The sequence below is a fragment of the Phocoena sinus genome, chromosome 11 (genome assembly GCF_008692025.1).
Source record: "Phocoena sinus isolate mPhoSin1 chromosome 11, mPhoSin1.pri, whole genome shotgun sequence".
In the NCBI taxonomy this organism is placed as follows: domain Eukaryota; kingdom Metazoa; phylum Chordata; class Mammalia; order Artiodactyla; family Phocoenidae; genus Phocoena; species Phocoena sinus.
The window spans coordinates 16,441,193-16,458,115 of NC_045773.1; the positions used below are offsets into that span (position 1 = coordinate 16,441,193).

The 16,923-nt window shown below is 38.3% G+C and overlaps 1 protein-coding gene across 1 annotated transcript in view; it reads left to right on the plus strand.

Annotated features, from left to right (window-relative positions):
- Positions 1–16,923, plus strand: part of CNTN3 (contactin 3) — a 259,214-nt gene that overhangs the window by 189,966 nt on the left and 52,325 nt on the right. Inside the window, exons 11-12 of the mRNA XM_032650525.1 lie at positions 3,324–3,451; positions 5,270–5,445. Coding sequence (XP_032506416.1) covers positions 3,324–3,451; positions 5,270–5,445 — 304 coding nt within the window. The remainder of the gene's footprint in view (positions 1–3,323; positions 3,452–5,269; positions 5,446–16,923) is intronic.

Consider the following 16,923-nt stretch of genomic DNA (forward strand, 5'->3'; position numbering starts at 1 on the left):
CAGTGATATTGGTCTGTAATTTTCTTTTTTTTGTAGTATCTTTGTCTGGTTTTGGTATCAGGGTGATGGTGGCCTCATCAAATGAGTTTGGGAGTGTTCCCTCCTCTGCAATTTTTTGGAAGAGTTTGAGAAGGATGGGTGTTAGCTCTTCTCTAAATGTTTGATAGAATTCACCTGTGAAGCCATCTGGTCCTGGACTTTTGTTTGTTGGAAGATCTTTAATCACAGTTTCAATTTCATTACTTGTGATTGGTCTGTTCATATTTTCTATTTCTTCCTGGTTCAGTCTTGGAAGGTTATACCTTTCTAAGAATTTGTCCATTTCTTCCAGGTTGTCCATTTTATCAGCATAGAGTTGCTTGTAGTAGTCCCTTAGGATGCTTTGTATTTCTGTGGTGTCTGTTGTAACTTCTCCTTTTTCATGTCTAATTTTATTGATTTGAGTCCTCTCTGTCTTTTCTTTATGAGTCTGGCTACTGGTTTATCAATTTTGTTTATCTTCTCAAAGAACCAGCTTTTAGTTTTATTGAACTTTACTATTGTTTTCTATGTTTACATTTCATTTATTTCAGCTCTGATCTTTATGATTTCTTTCCTTCTGCTAACTTTGGGTTTTGTTTGTTCTTCTTTCTGTAGTTCCTTTAGGTGTAAGGGTAGATTGTCTATTTGAGATTTTTCTTGTTTCTTGAGGTAGGATGTATAGCTATAAACTTCCCTCTTAGAACTGCTTTTGCTGCATCCCATAGGTTTTGGATCATTGTGTTTTCATTGTCATTTGTATCTAGGTATTTTTTGACTTCCTCTTTGATTTCTTCAGTGATCTCTGGGTTATTTAGTAATGTATTGTTTAGCCTCCATGTGTTTGTGGTTTTTTACGTTTTTTTCCCCTGTAATTGACTTCTAATCTCATAGCGTTGTGGTCAGAAAAGATGTTTGATATGATTCCAGTTTTCTTAAATTTACTGAGGCTTGATTTGTGACCCAAGATATGAACTATCCTGGAGAATGTTCTGTGCGCACTTGAGAAGACCATGTAATCTGCTGTTTTTGGATGGAATGTCCTATAAATATTAATTATATCTATCTGGTTTATTGTATCATTTAAAGCTTGTGTTTCCTTATTAATTTTCTGTTTGGATGATCTGTCCATTGGTGTAAGTGAGGTGTTAAAGTCCCCCACTATTATTGTGCTACCTGCGATTTCCTCTTTTATAGCTGTTAGCAGTTACCTTATGTACTGAGGTGCTCCTGTGTTGGGTGCATATATACTTATAATTGTTATAACTTCTTCTTGGATTGATCCTTTGATCATTATGTAGTGTCCTTCCTTGTCTCTTGTAACATTCTTTATTTTAAAGTCTATTTTATCTGACGTGAGTATTGCTACTCCAGCTCTTTTGATTTCCATTTGCATGGAATATCTTTTTCCATCCCCTCACTTTCAGTTTGTATGTGTCCCTAGGTCTGAAATGGGTCTGTTGTAGACAGCATATATATGGGTCTTGTTTTTGTATCCATTCAGCAAGCTTGGGTCTTTTGGTTGGAGCATTTAATCCATTCACGTTTAAGGTAGTTATCGATATGTACGTTCCTATGACCATTTTCTTAATTGTTTTGGGTTTGTTTTTGTAAATCCTTTTCTTCTCTTGTGTTTCCCACTTAGAGAAGTTCCTTTAGCCTTTATTGTAGAGCTGGTTTGGTCGTGCTAAATTCTCTTAGCTTTTGCTTGTGTGTAAAGCTTTTGATTTCTCCATCAAGTCTGAATGAGATTCTTGCTGGGTAGAGTAATCTTGGTTGTAGGTTCTTCCCTTTCATCACTGTAAGTATATCATGCCACTCCCTTCTGTCTTGTAGAGTTTCTGCTGAGAAATCAGCTGTTAACCTTACGGGAGTTCCCTTGTATGTTATTTGTCGTTTTTCCCTTGCTGCTTTCAATAATTTTTCTTTGTTCTTAATTTTTGCCAGTTTGCTTACTGTGTGTCTTGGCGTGTTTCTCCTTGAGTTTATCCTGTATGGGGCTCTCTGTGCTTCCTGCACTTGGGTGGCTATTTCGTTTCCCATGTTAGGGAAGTTTTCGACTATAATCTCTTCAAATATTTTCTTGGGTCCTTTCTCTCTCTCTTCTCCGTCTGGGACCCCTATAATGCGAATGTTGTTGCATTTAATGTTGTCCCAGAGGTCTCTTAGGCTGTCTTCATTTCTTTTCATTCTTTTTTCTTTAGTCTGTTCTGCAGTAGTGAATTCTACCATTCTGCCTTCCAGGTCACTTATCTGTTCTTCTGCCTCAGTTATTCTGCTATTGATTCCTTCTAGTGTAGTTTTCATTTCAGTTATTGTATTGTTCATCTCTGTTTGTTTGTTCTTTAATTCTTCTAGATCTCTGTTTAACATTTCTTGCATTTTCTCGATCTTTGCCTCCATTCATTTTCTGAGGTCCTGGATCATCTTCACTATCATTATTCTGAATTCTTTTTCTGGAAGGTTGCCTATCTCCACTTCATTTAGTTGTTTTTCTGGTGTTTTATCTTGTTCCTTCATCTGGTACATAGCCCTCTGCCTTTTCATCTTGTCTATGTTTCTGTGAATTTGGTTTTTGTTCCACAGGCTGCAGGATTGTAGTTCTTCTTAGGTGGGGACTTCCTGTCTTGCTCACACTGTGATCTCAGAGACTCTCATAGCGTCTAGCTCATGTAAAGTTCATTTCTGTTTCCTTAGTTAATTAGTTAGACCAAAAGCTTTAAGTACTTTAAGCGTATGCTTAGAAACTCAGATGTGTTCATTTACGTTGCCCACATTTTTGCAGTAGTTCATGGGTGACCATGCAGATGTTCTTTTGCAAAATATGGATTTATACTAGGTTAGATCTGACTCTCTGAAGTTCATAATGAAACACCAGGGAGTTTCTCATTTCTCACAAACTGTTTCAGATTTATGGACAATAGTGTCATGTCTATTTCTTATTTTCTCCAAATTGATAAGGCTAACCCATGAGTAATCTACCTCACCACATATTTTTGGAAAATGTTTCACACTTAATTGATAAAGGCATCCCCAAAACCATATGTAATATTAAGTAATGCTGTTAAGTAAAACTGTGTAAAAATATCAAGAAATGTTCGAATTGGTAGAACTTCTATTTTAGTCTGCTGTGTGCATGTGTGTATAAATTTTCTTTTCATTTTCTTTAGACCCAAGGAGGCTAAGGGCTGGTTTATGTTGCCTTAAATATAGTAGCTTAATACAATACTTCTGTTAACAAAAACTCTATTTATTTTGAAAAAAAGTGACTAGTATACATTTATTTGTCTCATTTGTATATTTAGAATTTCTTTTTTAAAAGATGGAGGACTCAAAATTGCCAATGTGACTAAAGCTGATGCTGGAATTTATACGTGCATAGCAGAAAACCAGTTTGGGAAAGCAAATGGCACAACACACTTGGTGGTTACAGGTAGGTGCGTTTCTGAGACATTGCTTTACAGGGAGATACACTGTGTGGTATGTTATTAAGATCAAAGATAAAAATGTTTTTCACAATATGCAGTGCACTACGAAGGTCGACCTTACGTTTGCACTTGTGTTTTCTCTAACAAGTGAAAGTCAAGGGAACAATCCTTAATATTTCTTTATACACCACGGTGTGTACCAGGGACACGTGAGTTACCATGCTGTCAAAATGGGCAGTAGAATTGTAAGTAGCATATGTGGCTGGTCTGCTTTTATTTCGTGCTATTCTAGTATGTCAAATCTTTTGGGTACACTTTTCCCTTTTCCATTATCTTTGATATTTTCTGGAGATGTTTGAGTCCATGGAATAACCCTTGCTATCAAAAAGAGTCACTTAGAATTGTGGATGTGTTTGTTCATTTATTCATTGAAGAAAAGCATTGAGTATCTACCATGTGCCAGGTGCTTGGATTATTCAGTAACAAACTGACAAAGAATGCTGCCCACATGAAGCTTACCTTCTACCAAAGGTAGAAAGAAAATAAGTGGTAGGAATATAAGGCAAAGAAATTCTTAGAAGGAAAGAAATTGCAAACGATTGTAAAATACAGAGGAGTGTTTGGGAGAAGTAAGCTGGAGCATGAACCCAAGTGATCAGAGAAGGAGAGATGTGAACAAAGATTTCGTGGAGATGGAGTTCAGTAGATTTCTTGGGGACAATCGTGTAGAGGTTTTGTAGACTTTGTTAGGACGTCAGCTTTTAGTTGGCATGAAAAGTCGAGGTTAGTGCACAGTTTTGAACAGAGGAATGAAATGATGGGAAATATATTTTTAAGGGGTTGCTCTAGCTGCTCTGTTGAGAACAGACTGTGGGGAGTCAAGGGTCGAAGTGGGAGGAACGTCAGGAGGCATTGCAGTAATCCAGGTGGGAGTGATAGTGACCCAGATGAGGGTGGCAGCGGAGCAGTTGATGGGAAGGGATTCGATTCTGCATGTATTCTGCATGTAGAGTCAGTAGGCGTTGCTGGTAAACTGACTGTGAGGTCTGAGAGAAAGAAAGAGAAGGATGTCTGCAGAGTGTTTGGTGAACAACAAACAGGAAGAATAACAGTCAAAACAACTGAGATGGGAAAGGCTTGAGGTTGCACAGGTTTGGGTAGGAGGAAGATTGTTGTTATAGAAAACATAATCAATGCCTCTTTTGAAGACTTTTGCTACAACATGGAGTAAAGAAATGGGGAGCAGTGCTGGAAAAGTAGAGTCAAGGGAAGCTTAATTCCCAACTATGGAAGGACAGTGGTGATGATAGAAAGGACATTTGCATTTGAGAAAAAACAAATTAGTTAACATTTTAACTTAGTATCCTACCTATTCTAAACATTTTTGTAGTCTTTCAAAAGTTTGAGTCTATTTAAATTTTGGTAGTAATACATTTTCCAGTCATTGAAAATACAATGGTTTCTACTGGTATATTTCATGAAGCCATAAAGCTAAAATGAAATTAATTTTGTAGTAGTATTATAACCCTTGTTTACAGGTGACTTCAATTTTTAAACTTCAATATCCCATAAATTTAGATACCCTAATTCATGTAACAAGAATTTGTGTATCCAGTGAAATATGTTATGGGTCTGCATCAAAATGTCTCTTTCCATCTTGAAGACTTTTCATGATACAGAGGTGTATATATGTATATAGACACATATGTATGTCTACACACACATACATACTATGTTAGATTAACAGTCTGCCTGTTGAAAATTGCTTTCATCAAAATAAAAACGCTGAAGTTTTACTTAAAACTTTATTATTTCCCCAATAGAACCAACAAGAATAACTTTGGCACCATCCAACATGGATGTCTCAGTGGGCGAAAGTGTCATTTTGCCCTGCCAGGTGCAACACGACCCCCTATTAGACATCATGTTTACCTGGTATTTCAATGGGGCCCTCACAGATTTTAAGAAAGATGGATCTCACTTTGAAAAAGTCGGTGGGGTAAGTTGTGACACTTTCCTCATGCTTTTTACATCTGTCTCTGACATATTGTCCCTAAAGGAACATCGGGCACATATCTGTTACTCCAGTAATGTCTGTTCTGTGAGTGAATCGGGGTTGCAATTCTGTAATGATCTAATTTTATTACAGTTATTACCAGAAAGTGAGCATATTTACTTCAACCCGTAAACTATAATTTTAATTAAAATCGATGTTTGCTGTGTTTATATTAATTGTTATTTTGCACGATACTTTCGTCATTAGTATTCCACAGAAGGGAAAGTGTTCTTATACAACTGTTTATTTTCAACATGATATATTATGAAGTTGAACGAAGTCACATTTGCTAAATGCCTTCCATGTATCAGGCCGGGTGCTTCATCCCAGTTAATCCTTGCAATGACACTGAATGTCAGTGGTAAGCATTGCCCTTTTACAGGTGCATAAACTAAGGATTTGTAATGATATTAATTTGTCCAGGACCACTGAACTAGCTAGTTGTGGAACTTACATCCAAGCCTAGATCTGTGAGTCCCCCAAACACAAATACTTTCTCTTGTTTCATTCTGTCTCCTCGTTTGCGATGGTTCTATGTGAGGAAGAATTACAGATTTCAAGGGAAAATGGGCACCTTGAGGAGAACTGTTAAGAAGGAACGCAGTGTTGGGAACCGCACAGACTAACAGCAGGCCTCGCACCTGGCCACATGTCTGTAAATCCATCGTCACAAGGCCAGTTTCCCTTGCAGTCCTGTTTTCTTTGACACAGGGTTTAGCTTTGTTCATTTTGGATAAGATGTCAGTGGTACCTCATAGTAGAGTCTGGGTTTTCTCCTTATGGACAAAACGATATGATGGTCAATTCAGCTATATTTATTTTAAAATATTTCTTGGGAATTCTCTGGTTGTCCAGTGGTTGGGACTTGGCACTTTCACTGCCATGGCCCGGGTTCAATCCCTGGTCGGGGAACTAAGATCCTGCAAGCCACATGACCAGGTCAAAAAAAATTTTTTTAAAAACCACCACCAATATTTCTTCTTCAATGTATATATGTATATACATGGGGTCTATTAATGTGTTAGGATTGTGTGCAACTTGAAAGGATGGTGTTAGGACTTGAATTATGTTTCCTCAAAAGAAAAGTTCAAATCCTAAGGCCTAGTTGTGATAGGATTGTGGTAGAGGCTAATAATAATAGGGTTATTAGCCTCTGCCCCTGGATCCTGGCACAGACCTCCTAAAACCCTTGGCATTTCCTGCGTGATGAAATGTGTTTTTGTCCTAATGAAGTGACGCTGTGGGCTCCTGGATAGTTTCAGGATGGTCACCAGAAAGACCAAGCCATGATTAGAAACTTGGAACCGTCAGCACTCCCCGTGGATCATAAATTCAGTGCCCAGCCCCTCCATGCTCCAGGAAGGAGGGAGGGGCTGAGCACTGAATTTATGATCCATCAGGCCTATGTGATGAAGCTTCCATAAAAATCCCAAAAGTAAAGTACTTTTCATCACAGAGAGCTTCTGCGTTGGTGAACATATCTACACGCGAGGTGGGTGACACACTCCACCTCCACTGGGATAGAAGCTCTTGTACTTGGAACCCTTCTGGATCTCTCCCTATCTGTCTCTTCATCTGGCTGTTTATATGTATCCTTTATGATACATAAAGTATCATAAAGTAAATAAATGTTACCCTGAGTTCTGTGAGCCATTCTAGCAAATTACTGAACCCAAGGAGAGTGCCATGGGAACTTCAGTTTATAAGTGGTTGGTCGGAAGTACAAGTGACAATCTGAGACTTGTAGTTGGTGTCTGAAGAGGGGCCAGTCTCAGGGGGCTGAGCCCTTAACTTATGGATCTGATGCTAACTCCAGGCAGATAGTGTCAGAATTGAATTGACTTTTGGGACCCCCCCACCTGGTGTTGGAGAATTGCTTGGTGTGGAAAACACACACATCTTGTGTCAGAAATGTGACGTGTTCCGAGTGTGCGTATAGTATTGACTGTAAAGGAGATACAGAAGAGTGTCCTTTACACTAGTACCTCAGAATGTGACCTTATTTGGAAAGGGTTGTTGCAGATATATGTAGTGAAGTTATGATGATGTCATACTGGAATAGGATGGGCCCTAATCCAGTATGACTGTTGTCCTTGTAATAGGAGGGAAATTTAGGCACAGACAAACACACAGAGGGGAGAATATAGACACAAGGAAGATGGCCCTGTGAAGATGGAGGCACAAGTCACAGAATGCCTGGGGCTGCCAGAACCTAGAAGAGGCAGGGAAGAAGGGTCTTACCCTAGAAATTTGGGAGAGAGATCTCGATTTCAGATTTGTGGACTCCAGAACTCTAAGAGGATAAAGTTTTGTGGTTTGAAGCCACCCAGTTTGTGTTACTTTGTTACAGCAGCCCTAGTGACCCACTACAGCTGGTCTTTAAAAAAATAAAATTAAAATTTAAAAAGGCGATATTTAGATACCTAGCCACGATTAAGTACAATTTCAATGCTGTTTCTATGTTCTATCATCTGGCTTACTCCATTTTCGGAATTCTAGTTTTCCAAATTGTTCTGACTGATTCAAGGCTTTCAAGAACTTCACAAATTGCTGCAAACCATTGACATTTCTTTTACTATTGCTTTAAATGCTTTATTTTTTACTTTTATTTTTTATTTATTTATTTATTTTACATCTTTATTGGAGTATAATTGCTTTACAATGGTGTGTTAGTTTCTGCTTTGTAACAAAGTGAATCAGTTATACATATGTCCCCATATCTCTTCCCTCTTGCGTCTCCCTCCCTCCCACCCTCCCTATCCCACCCCTCTAGGTGGTCACAAAGCACCGAGCTGATCTCCCTGTGCTATGCAGCTGCTTCCCACTAGCTATCTATTTCATGTTTGGTAGTGTATATATGTCCATGCCACTCTCTCGCTTTGTCACAGCTTACCCTTCCCCCTCCCCGTGTCCTCAAGTCCATTCTCTAAGTCTGTGTGTTTATTCCTGTCTTACCCCTAGGTTCTTCATGACATTTTTTTTTATTTCTTAAATTCCATATATATGTGTTAGCATACGGTATTTGTCTTTCTCTTTCTGACTTACTTCACTCTGTATGACAGACTCTAGGTCCATCCACCTCATTACAAATAGCTCAATTTCGTTTCTTTTTATGGCTGAGTAATATTCCATTGTATATATGTACCACATCTTCTTTATCCATTCATCCGGTGACGGACACTTAGGTTGTTTCCACCTCTGGGCTATTGTAAATAGAGCTGCAGTGAACATTTTGGTACATGAGTCTTTTTGCATTATGGTTTTCTCAGAGTATATGCCCAGTAGTAGAATTGCTGCTTTAAATGCTTTTTTTTTTAAGTCACGGATTTCTTCTGTCACAACAGGAAAAGGCATATGGCAGTATCCTCAGCCAACTCTTTACTCCATACTTAGGGTTTATCATTTCCCTTTCCTTGGAGACGAGTCAAGGGAAAAAAGAAAAGGCTAGAATGTTACCTTCACTGCTGTAACCCAGCTCTTGCCCTAACTTTAATTCATAAAGAATTTGATTCGAAACATTAATTGCCTTTGCTGTATAATGTAGATAGCACCGTGATTTATCTCCTCGATCGTGAACTGTTGATAATATTGTATCCAATACAATGTCCTTCGTCTGCACTAATGCTAAAGAAATACACATTTAAAGACTAAAAACCCGGGCTTCCCTGGTGGCGCAGCGGTTGAGAGTCCGCCTGCCGATGCAGGGGACACGGGTTCGTGCCCCGGTCCGGGAAGATCCCACATGCCGCGGAGCGGCTGGGCCCGTGAGCCATGGCTGCTGAGCCTGCGCGTCCGGAGCCTGTGCTCCGCAGCGGGAGAGGCCGCAACAGTGAGAGGCCCGCATACCGCAAAAAAAAAAAAAAAAAAAAAAGACTAAAAACCCAAAGTACTTTGATTTGATTTTTTTAAAATTAATTTATTTATTTTTATTTATTTTGGGCTGTGTCAGGTCTTAGTTGCGGCACACAGGATCTTTCGTTGATGTGGCCGGGCTTCTCTCTAGTTGTGGCGTGCCGGTTTTCACTTCTCTAGTTGTGGCGCGTGGGTTCCAGAGCTTGTGGGCTCTGTAGTTTGCAGCACGCGGGCTCTCTAGTTGAGGCTCGCGAGCTCAGTAGTTGTGGTGCACGGGCTTAGTTGCCCCGCGGCATGTGGGATCTTAGTTTCCTGACCAGGGATGGAACCCGAGTCCCCTGCATTGTAGGATGGATTCTTTACCACTGGACCACCAGGGAAGTCCCAGCAGTTTGATTTTAATATGCATCAAACATCCTCAAACAAACATTTCACTGACACTGAGCTAGATGGCTGCTTTCTCTCAGAGGGTCTTGGAATTAAATATATTCAAGGTAATACTTTAACTTAGCTGCTCCTGTGCTACTGATAGGTTCTACGTAAGGTATTGAGTCAGTCATCTCTCTACAGGAATCAAGTATCTGAAACATGAAACTGCATGAATTAACCCTATCACTTGCCAGTTCTGGTCTTTTTCTAACATGTTTGTTCATGGCCTATGAATTTTTTTATTGACTTGTGCCATTAGTAGCTTAGTATTCTCCCATCAGTATAAAATGTAAGCCATACAAGATGACATTACCCTTAAACACAAGCAATTAAGTAAATTGCTCTCCTACTGCATGAGGAGGGAATCATACAACAGCTCTTGTCCTCTGTGTATTCATTGCAGCATTCACGTTAATACCTAGGAAGTCTGCTTGTCTTTTATCCCAGTGTGTTCATAGATATATCCCCTGTTTTCAAAAGCAGCAAAATGTGAGGGAGAGAGAAGCCGGTAACTGGGAAGGTTGCTTAGAAAGCTGGATAGTGTAGGAGCCATGTTTTAAAAAGAGGGTGGGTCGTTTAGAAAATGGAAAATCTAACTGACAGCTTTCAACTGTTTCAGCCACTTGTCATTGAGACGACTCTGGGTATTCAATATTCATTCATTCATTGTAAACAAACAAACAAAAAAACCCACACCTTTTGGGGAAAATCCAGAAGCTCCAATTTAGATCAGATCTGTTGTGTAGACTTGCGTGTCATGCCAAAGGAGTGTGATGACAGTGTTGGAGGAGAGGAGATTGTCACATCCAGGGACTCGCTCAAGTCCTTGGGACAGACCTCCAAGTGAGGGTCCTTGGCTTCAAGCAGGAAAGAATTCAAGAGTGAGCCAAAGTAAAGTGAAAGCAAATTTATTTAGAGGGACACATTCCATAGGCAGAATGCGGTCCTGCTCAGAAAGTGAGAGTGGCCCCAGGGCCTGGGGTTGGTCTTTTTTTGTGGGTTGAGTAATATCACATGCTAAAGAGTAGGAGGAATATTCTTGCTATTCCAGGAAAGGGTGAGGATCTCCAGGAATTGGGCCACTTTTAGTATTAAAATGAAGGTATAATGAGCTAAAGGTCAAGGACCAGACTGTTCTCCATGCCACCTTGGTTTCAGCCGGTTCCAGCCAGTTTTTATCACATCCTAAGGGCTGCACCCCTTCTTCATTTATCGAGTGGCTGTATCCTGTCCCTTTCCCTCCTGTCTCAACAGCAGTTATAGGTTTCTGCACTGTCAGAATGTATAGCATTCAGAAGAGCTTATTAAGCCAAGCGTCCAAAGCAAACTGACACATCACAGAGGAGAAATATGGGTCAGACACAGGCTTTGTTCCATGGGACAAATCAGCGCTGTATAAATAAGTCAGCAGTAAAAGGCATCCACTTAAGTCCATTGTTTGCCAAGCAAATCTTGGTTATAGGCAGAGTGTGGTGTAATTAGAGAAGCAGGGGATTTGGGTCCAGATACAGGTGCGGTCTAGATTCTGTTGCTTACTAGATGATGTCCTTGCATGAGTTACTTAACTTTCTGTTCCCCATTTTCTGGTTTCTTTTCACATCAGTTTTTAGTATTTGCCATGTTCCCTCCCACCACAAGATTTTGCACACATTGGTCCCTCTTCCAGGAACATTGTGCTCTCTCCTTTTGGGCTATATCTAGATGTCTCCATATGTAGTTGTGCATATATAGGTAAGAATGTATGTAGTTATATGTATATAAATTTTGTATATGCACAGTAATAGGAAGAGACACAGTCCCGACAATATGTCTACGGTAGCATTCTATCATAGCCATGTTTAACCAACAGAATTCCACTCCATGCAAAAAAAAAAAAAAAAGAGAGAGAGAGAAAAAAGAGATTGCATCATTCACCCAGTTCCTAGTATAACATCTTCCTTTCTCAGCTTTTAAATATATCGAAGCTTCCACTGACAGGAAAAAGGAGATAATAGCCCCCAAATTCAAGAGAAATGAAAGAACATTTTTGGCTGGTACCTGAGGATTTAGGGGCCTGGAAATGTAAGTATGCTTTTAAGAGCATTCAAGAATAATTTGGCTTGCCTTGATAAGCTAACCTTTGGACCTAGACATATTACATTATGGAGACTGACTGTAGCTAGGAACTGTTGAACCTGAACACCCCAGAAGTTCCCTGTATATTGTAAGGATGTTTAAATAGCTGTGCTTTGATAAACTTGATGTGCGGCAGACACTTTAGAAATGAGGAATGTATAGAGCCAAGCTATAGAGCTTCACACATTTTATGGGATTGGATCTATGATGAATTAGAATGTGTGTGGATAAAAGTCACTGGAAGCAGTAAGAGGTTGAGCAGTGACAGCCCGTCTGCGACTCACTGAACTGGCTGCTTTCGGTGTGCTTTATCTCCCACAGGCCGCAATCTCAGTCTAGTGCTTGAGAGCTTGAGACCTGATGTATTTCCCAGCTCTCAGTGGCAGAAAAGAGTATCTTTGAAAGAAATCCTTTGTGTATAGTAATACAATATGGTCACCTTGACTTGATTTATTTCATAGAATTACTTGGGTGTGAGAACTGAAAGTTTGACAATAGCAGTTATTTTACAACACAAAATTCTGTAAGAGGTGTTGTGTGCGTTGTAAATACAGAACTGAGGTAAAGCACTCATGCAAACACTACCTGTGGTGACACACTGCGTTTGTAAACATCTCCCACTTAGAGTGTCTTATAAATTTTAGATCTTTTCCAAATTCAAAATATAAACTGACTTGGAAGGATCCTTTAGAGAATACATCCAGTAATGAGTCCATAAAAGTTGGGAATTAGACCAGGGGGATTAATATTATTCATCTTGAGCATGTATCCCTGAAGCCCAGCCCCTCCCACAAAGCTATTTGGGGATGAAAAAACAAAGATTCTCCGATGCCTGTTGGAAACGGGGAAATGCACAAAAGAGTTGAAGTTGAGTTTATTTCACTAACTCATTGTTTGCTCAGCCAGGCATCCTAGAGTCTCAGTTCCTACCTAGGGTATGATTAGTATCCCAGGGCTGCGTTTATTACGTACAATGTTTGTTAAGATGAATGGTCCAATCCACCCCTAGTGGAAACCCTGTAAGATTTAAATTTATAAGAAGACGAGCAGAAGTCAAACCAAGTAACATGTAACTTGAATTAAAGCCCATAAAGACAGCGGAGTTAAAACAAAAACCAAGGCTGTACACGAAAAGATGTGCAAATATTTATCAGTCAAATTCAACAAAAAGAAATACGGTAACAATTACTAATTTAAAAAATAATAAGAGGGGCTTCCCTGGTGGCGCAGTGGTTGAGAGTCCGCCTGCTGATGCAGGGGACACGGGTTCGTGCCCCGGTCCGGGAGGACCCCACATGCCGCGGAGCGGCTGCGCCCGTGAGCCATGGCCGCTGAGCCTGCACGTCCGGAGCCTGTGCTCCGCAATGGGAAAGGCCGCAACAGTGAAAGGCCCGCATACCGCAAAAAAGAAAAAAAAAATAAATAAATAAAAATAATAAGAATTCAAGGCAAGCCTTAAGAGTAAAAATGGTAAGTTTATTTTGGAAAAAGTTTGCTCTGCCATGCAGGGGTAATAATCATAAATCATAATATTCCAGTTAATGTACCATTAAAATATATCAAGTCAAAAACAAAGAGAAAATGAGAAACTAAATTGTCATGTAGTCTGCTGAGAGCTCCTCTTTCAACCATCAACAGATCAATTTGCCAAAAATCAGAAACACAATTTAATACTATTTTGTAATGGAAGTAACAGATACACATAAAAAATTGATCCTAAAAATAGAAAATACACATTCCTTTTCATCTTTTTCACACCCTTGTAAATTTTAGGAAAGAAAGTAACAAAACAACTGTATATTAAGGAGATGGAAGAATAAATGGATGGATGGAGCAATGTCCAAAAGCAATAGATGAGCTCTGGAAAATATTAATGAAGAATAAAGGTTAAAGCAGCTAAAATTAGAAATGAGAAAGAGAATGTAATGGGTGAGAAAGAATTAAAAATAAACAGAATATTCCATGTTCAAGTCATATATATGCAAACCCAATTAAGTAGAAAATTTGGGGGAGATATAAGTGATCAAAATTAATAAGAATTTAAAAAGGTAAGTAGATTCATAATCATGAAAAAGTATAAATTAGTAACACCCCCTCCCCATTTCCCCCACAGAAAAAGATTCTAAGGCTAGAATTTTACTGGTAATTTCTTTTAAGATTTTAAGAAATAGATAAATTGTTATATAGACTATTTGACAATATAAAAAGTTTTAAATCTTTTCAATTTATTATGTAAGGTTAGCATATTCCTGAGAACAAAACCTGGCAAGATAACAAATAATTAGTAAATATGAATCGATTTCATGAATATAGTATGAAAACCTAAATAAAATTTTAGCAAAAAACAAGTGAACATCATACTGAAAGAGTCAACTTTTGTAAGCACTAGATGATGATCTAGGAAATGTGCATGCTTCATATCAATAGATATAATAAAATAGACCACTGTATTCTCAATGGGCATTTATAAGACATTCAATAAAATTAATGACCAGTTGTAGGAACAGAAAAATACTTCTTCCACATCTCAAAAATGTCTTTAAAGGGAATATCAGGAATACTTTTATTTAAATCAACAATAAGACAGAATGCACACAGGTACCATTACTTTAAAACCATTTGGAGGTGTTTGGGCCAATTCAGTAAGGGATGAACAAGAATAAAAGGTCTAACTTTAGAAATAAGGAAACAAAATTACCATTATTTGGACAAAATGATATCAGGGCTACTCAAAACCCAATAGTATCAACTCTAAAATTTTAAAAAAATAATCAGAGTTCAGTCAACTACTGGGATACAAGATAAATTCACAAAAAGTAATAGCTTACTTATGTACCAACAGTAACCAATAAGCAGTATAACGGACAAAAGATGTATAAAATGCATGTTAATAATTTGCACAAGTACACAGGCCTAAATAAAGACAACTCCAGTTTTCTCTTAGGGTGGATGGATGGATGGTTGGATGGATTGGATGTGGAGTGAGACAGGGAAAGAATCATGAAAAAAAAAATCAGTGCTCCTAGATGAAATAAAGCAGTTATTATATTGTAAGGCTTTTCATTTGTCTTCGATTTTTTCCCATGCTTCTAAAATGACTAGCAATCAGACACCACTTTAGACAATTCTGAGAGTATTTAGGTAAAGAAAAGAATAGTTAACAGTATTTTGAAAGAAGAGTAATGACACCCTGTCAGTAATTCCCAGGAAGTTTTCTGGGGGGTATTTGTTCAGGTATGAATTGCTGGATAGGACTAGAAATTATACATATTGTTGCATCATTAAAACATCGGAACTCAAAATTCCATCTCTTGTAACCGATTTCATTCTCCTATGAACTGTTGTTAATGTGTCTTTGCCTCAGTTTCTTCATCTGTAAAACTGGCATGATAATAGTCATTTATTCTGAGGTATGTGTATAAAATACTTCAGAACAACCCATGTTAGCTGTTGCTGCGGTTGTTCTTGCTGTCACTGCTACTAGCACTGCCGGTAGGATTGCTTCTAAAGTGTTCTCTGGGAAAGCTGCGGCAATTTACATTCCCACCATCAGAGCAGGAGGTGCCTGTTGACCCACATTCTTTTCCACACATGATTTTTTCCCTTTATTTATTAAATAAAATTTTTCCCAAACAGATGGTTGAGAAGTGATATCTCATTATCAACAGTTTCTCATTTCTCAGATTAATAGTAAGATGGAGAATCTCTCTGTTTTGCTTATTAGTAATTTGGATACTTAAGAAAGATTCAGATTTATGACTGGCTCCTCCAAATCAAGAAAATTGGGGGCTTAATACTGACTCATGAAATGCATCGTTACTTCTGCAGAAAACAAAAAATTACCTAATTTCTAGCTAGAGAAATTCACAGTAGCCCAGCTGCCTGGGTTATTGTGTAGAAGAGTGTTCAAAAAATTATTTTAAATCTAGCAATAGAGAATGACTTCCGAAAGTTACAAAAACAAAACACACTGCTTCAAGACAACCATCAACCAGATAAGACTTATTTTATTTTTGCTAGAAACACAGTAATGATATTGACATTTGCATATAATAGATTTTCATCTCATGTATATTTTGTGTCCATTGGACAGTGTTCTCCTTAGGTCACAGCAGGAAATCCTTCACTTACACGCAAATTCACAGTGTGTACTGGCCATTTCCTGTCCCTCTTCCATACATTGCAGATTTGTATCCTCTACTCATTTCTTCCGTTAGAAGTCAAGCCTTTTGCTTTACAGATTTATAGTAGGTCCTTATGTAGTCAAGCTATTAATTATATCTTAGTGTGATTCACTGGAAATATCTTCCTTTGGTTTGTCACTTTTATGTTAACTTTGTCTATTATTTTATCACTCATAGAGTAAAAGTTTTCATTTTCATGTAGTCAAAAAATCTGTATTCTTCTTTTCCTAATAGCTTTCATAACTTTTCTTGGGTTGAATGGGATATTCAAGCTGTAGGAATTTGAAGGGAAATATGAAGATTTTAGAACTAGTGTTCCAGGAGGGTTACATAGGAAACTTTGGGGAAGTTAGATAAGCTAGTGATACTAGGAGAGAAACTTTGGGAGAGATGCAGACGTTTAAAGAATATTTCAGGGAGATTTTGTTGTGAATTTCATATTTTTCCCTACAAACCTTCCATAAAATGACATCACTCCAATTCTTAGGAATTGACTTTTTTTCTCAGGGGTGGGGTTGTCAGTTGTTCACTGTTGAGCTTAGGACATACTGGGATTCCACCACTGGACCCACCCTACTGTTAGCCAGTTGAAAACTATAAGCTACCATCAAAGAGACAGTAATGTGTATGTTTGTGTACCTGTAAATATGTTTGTGTATATACCAGCACATGAAAATCCAAACACCATTATGTACAGATACTTTCAAAAAAAATCTCTAAAGGAAGTTCTAAGAGAGTCAGAAACAATTCATTCGATTATTATGATTACTTAAGATCCTCCAAATTGTGATTAACAGATATTTACCTGCATCTGTGATTTGCAGAGTTAAAATATCTCATC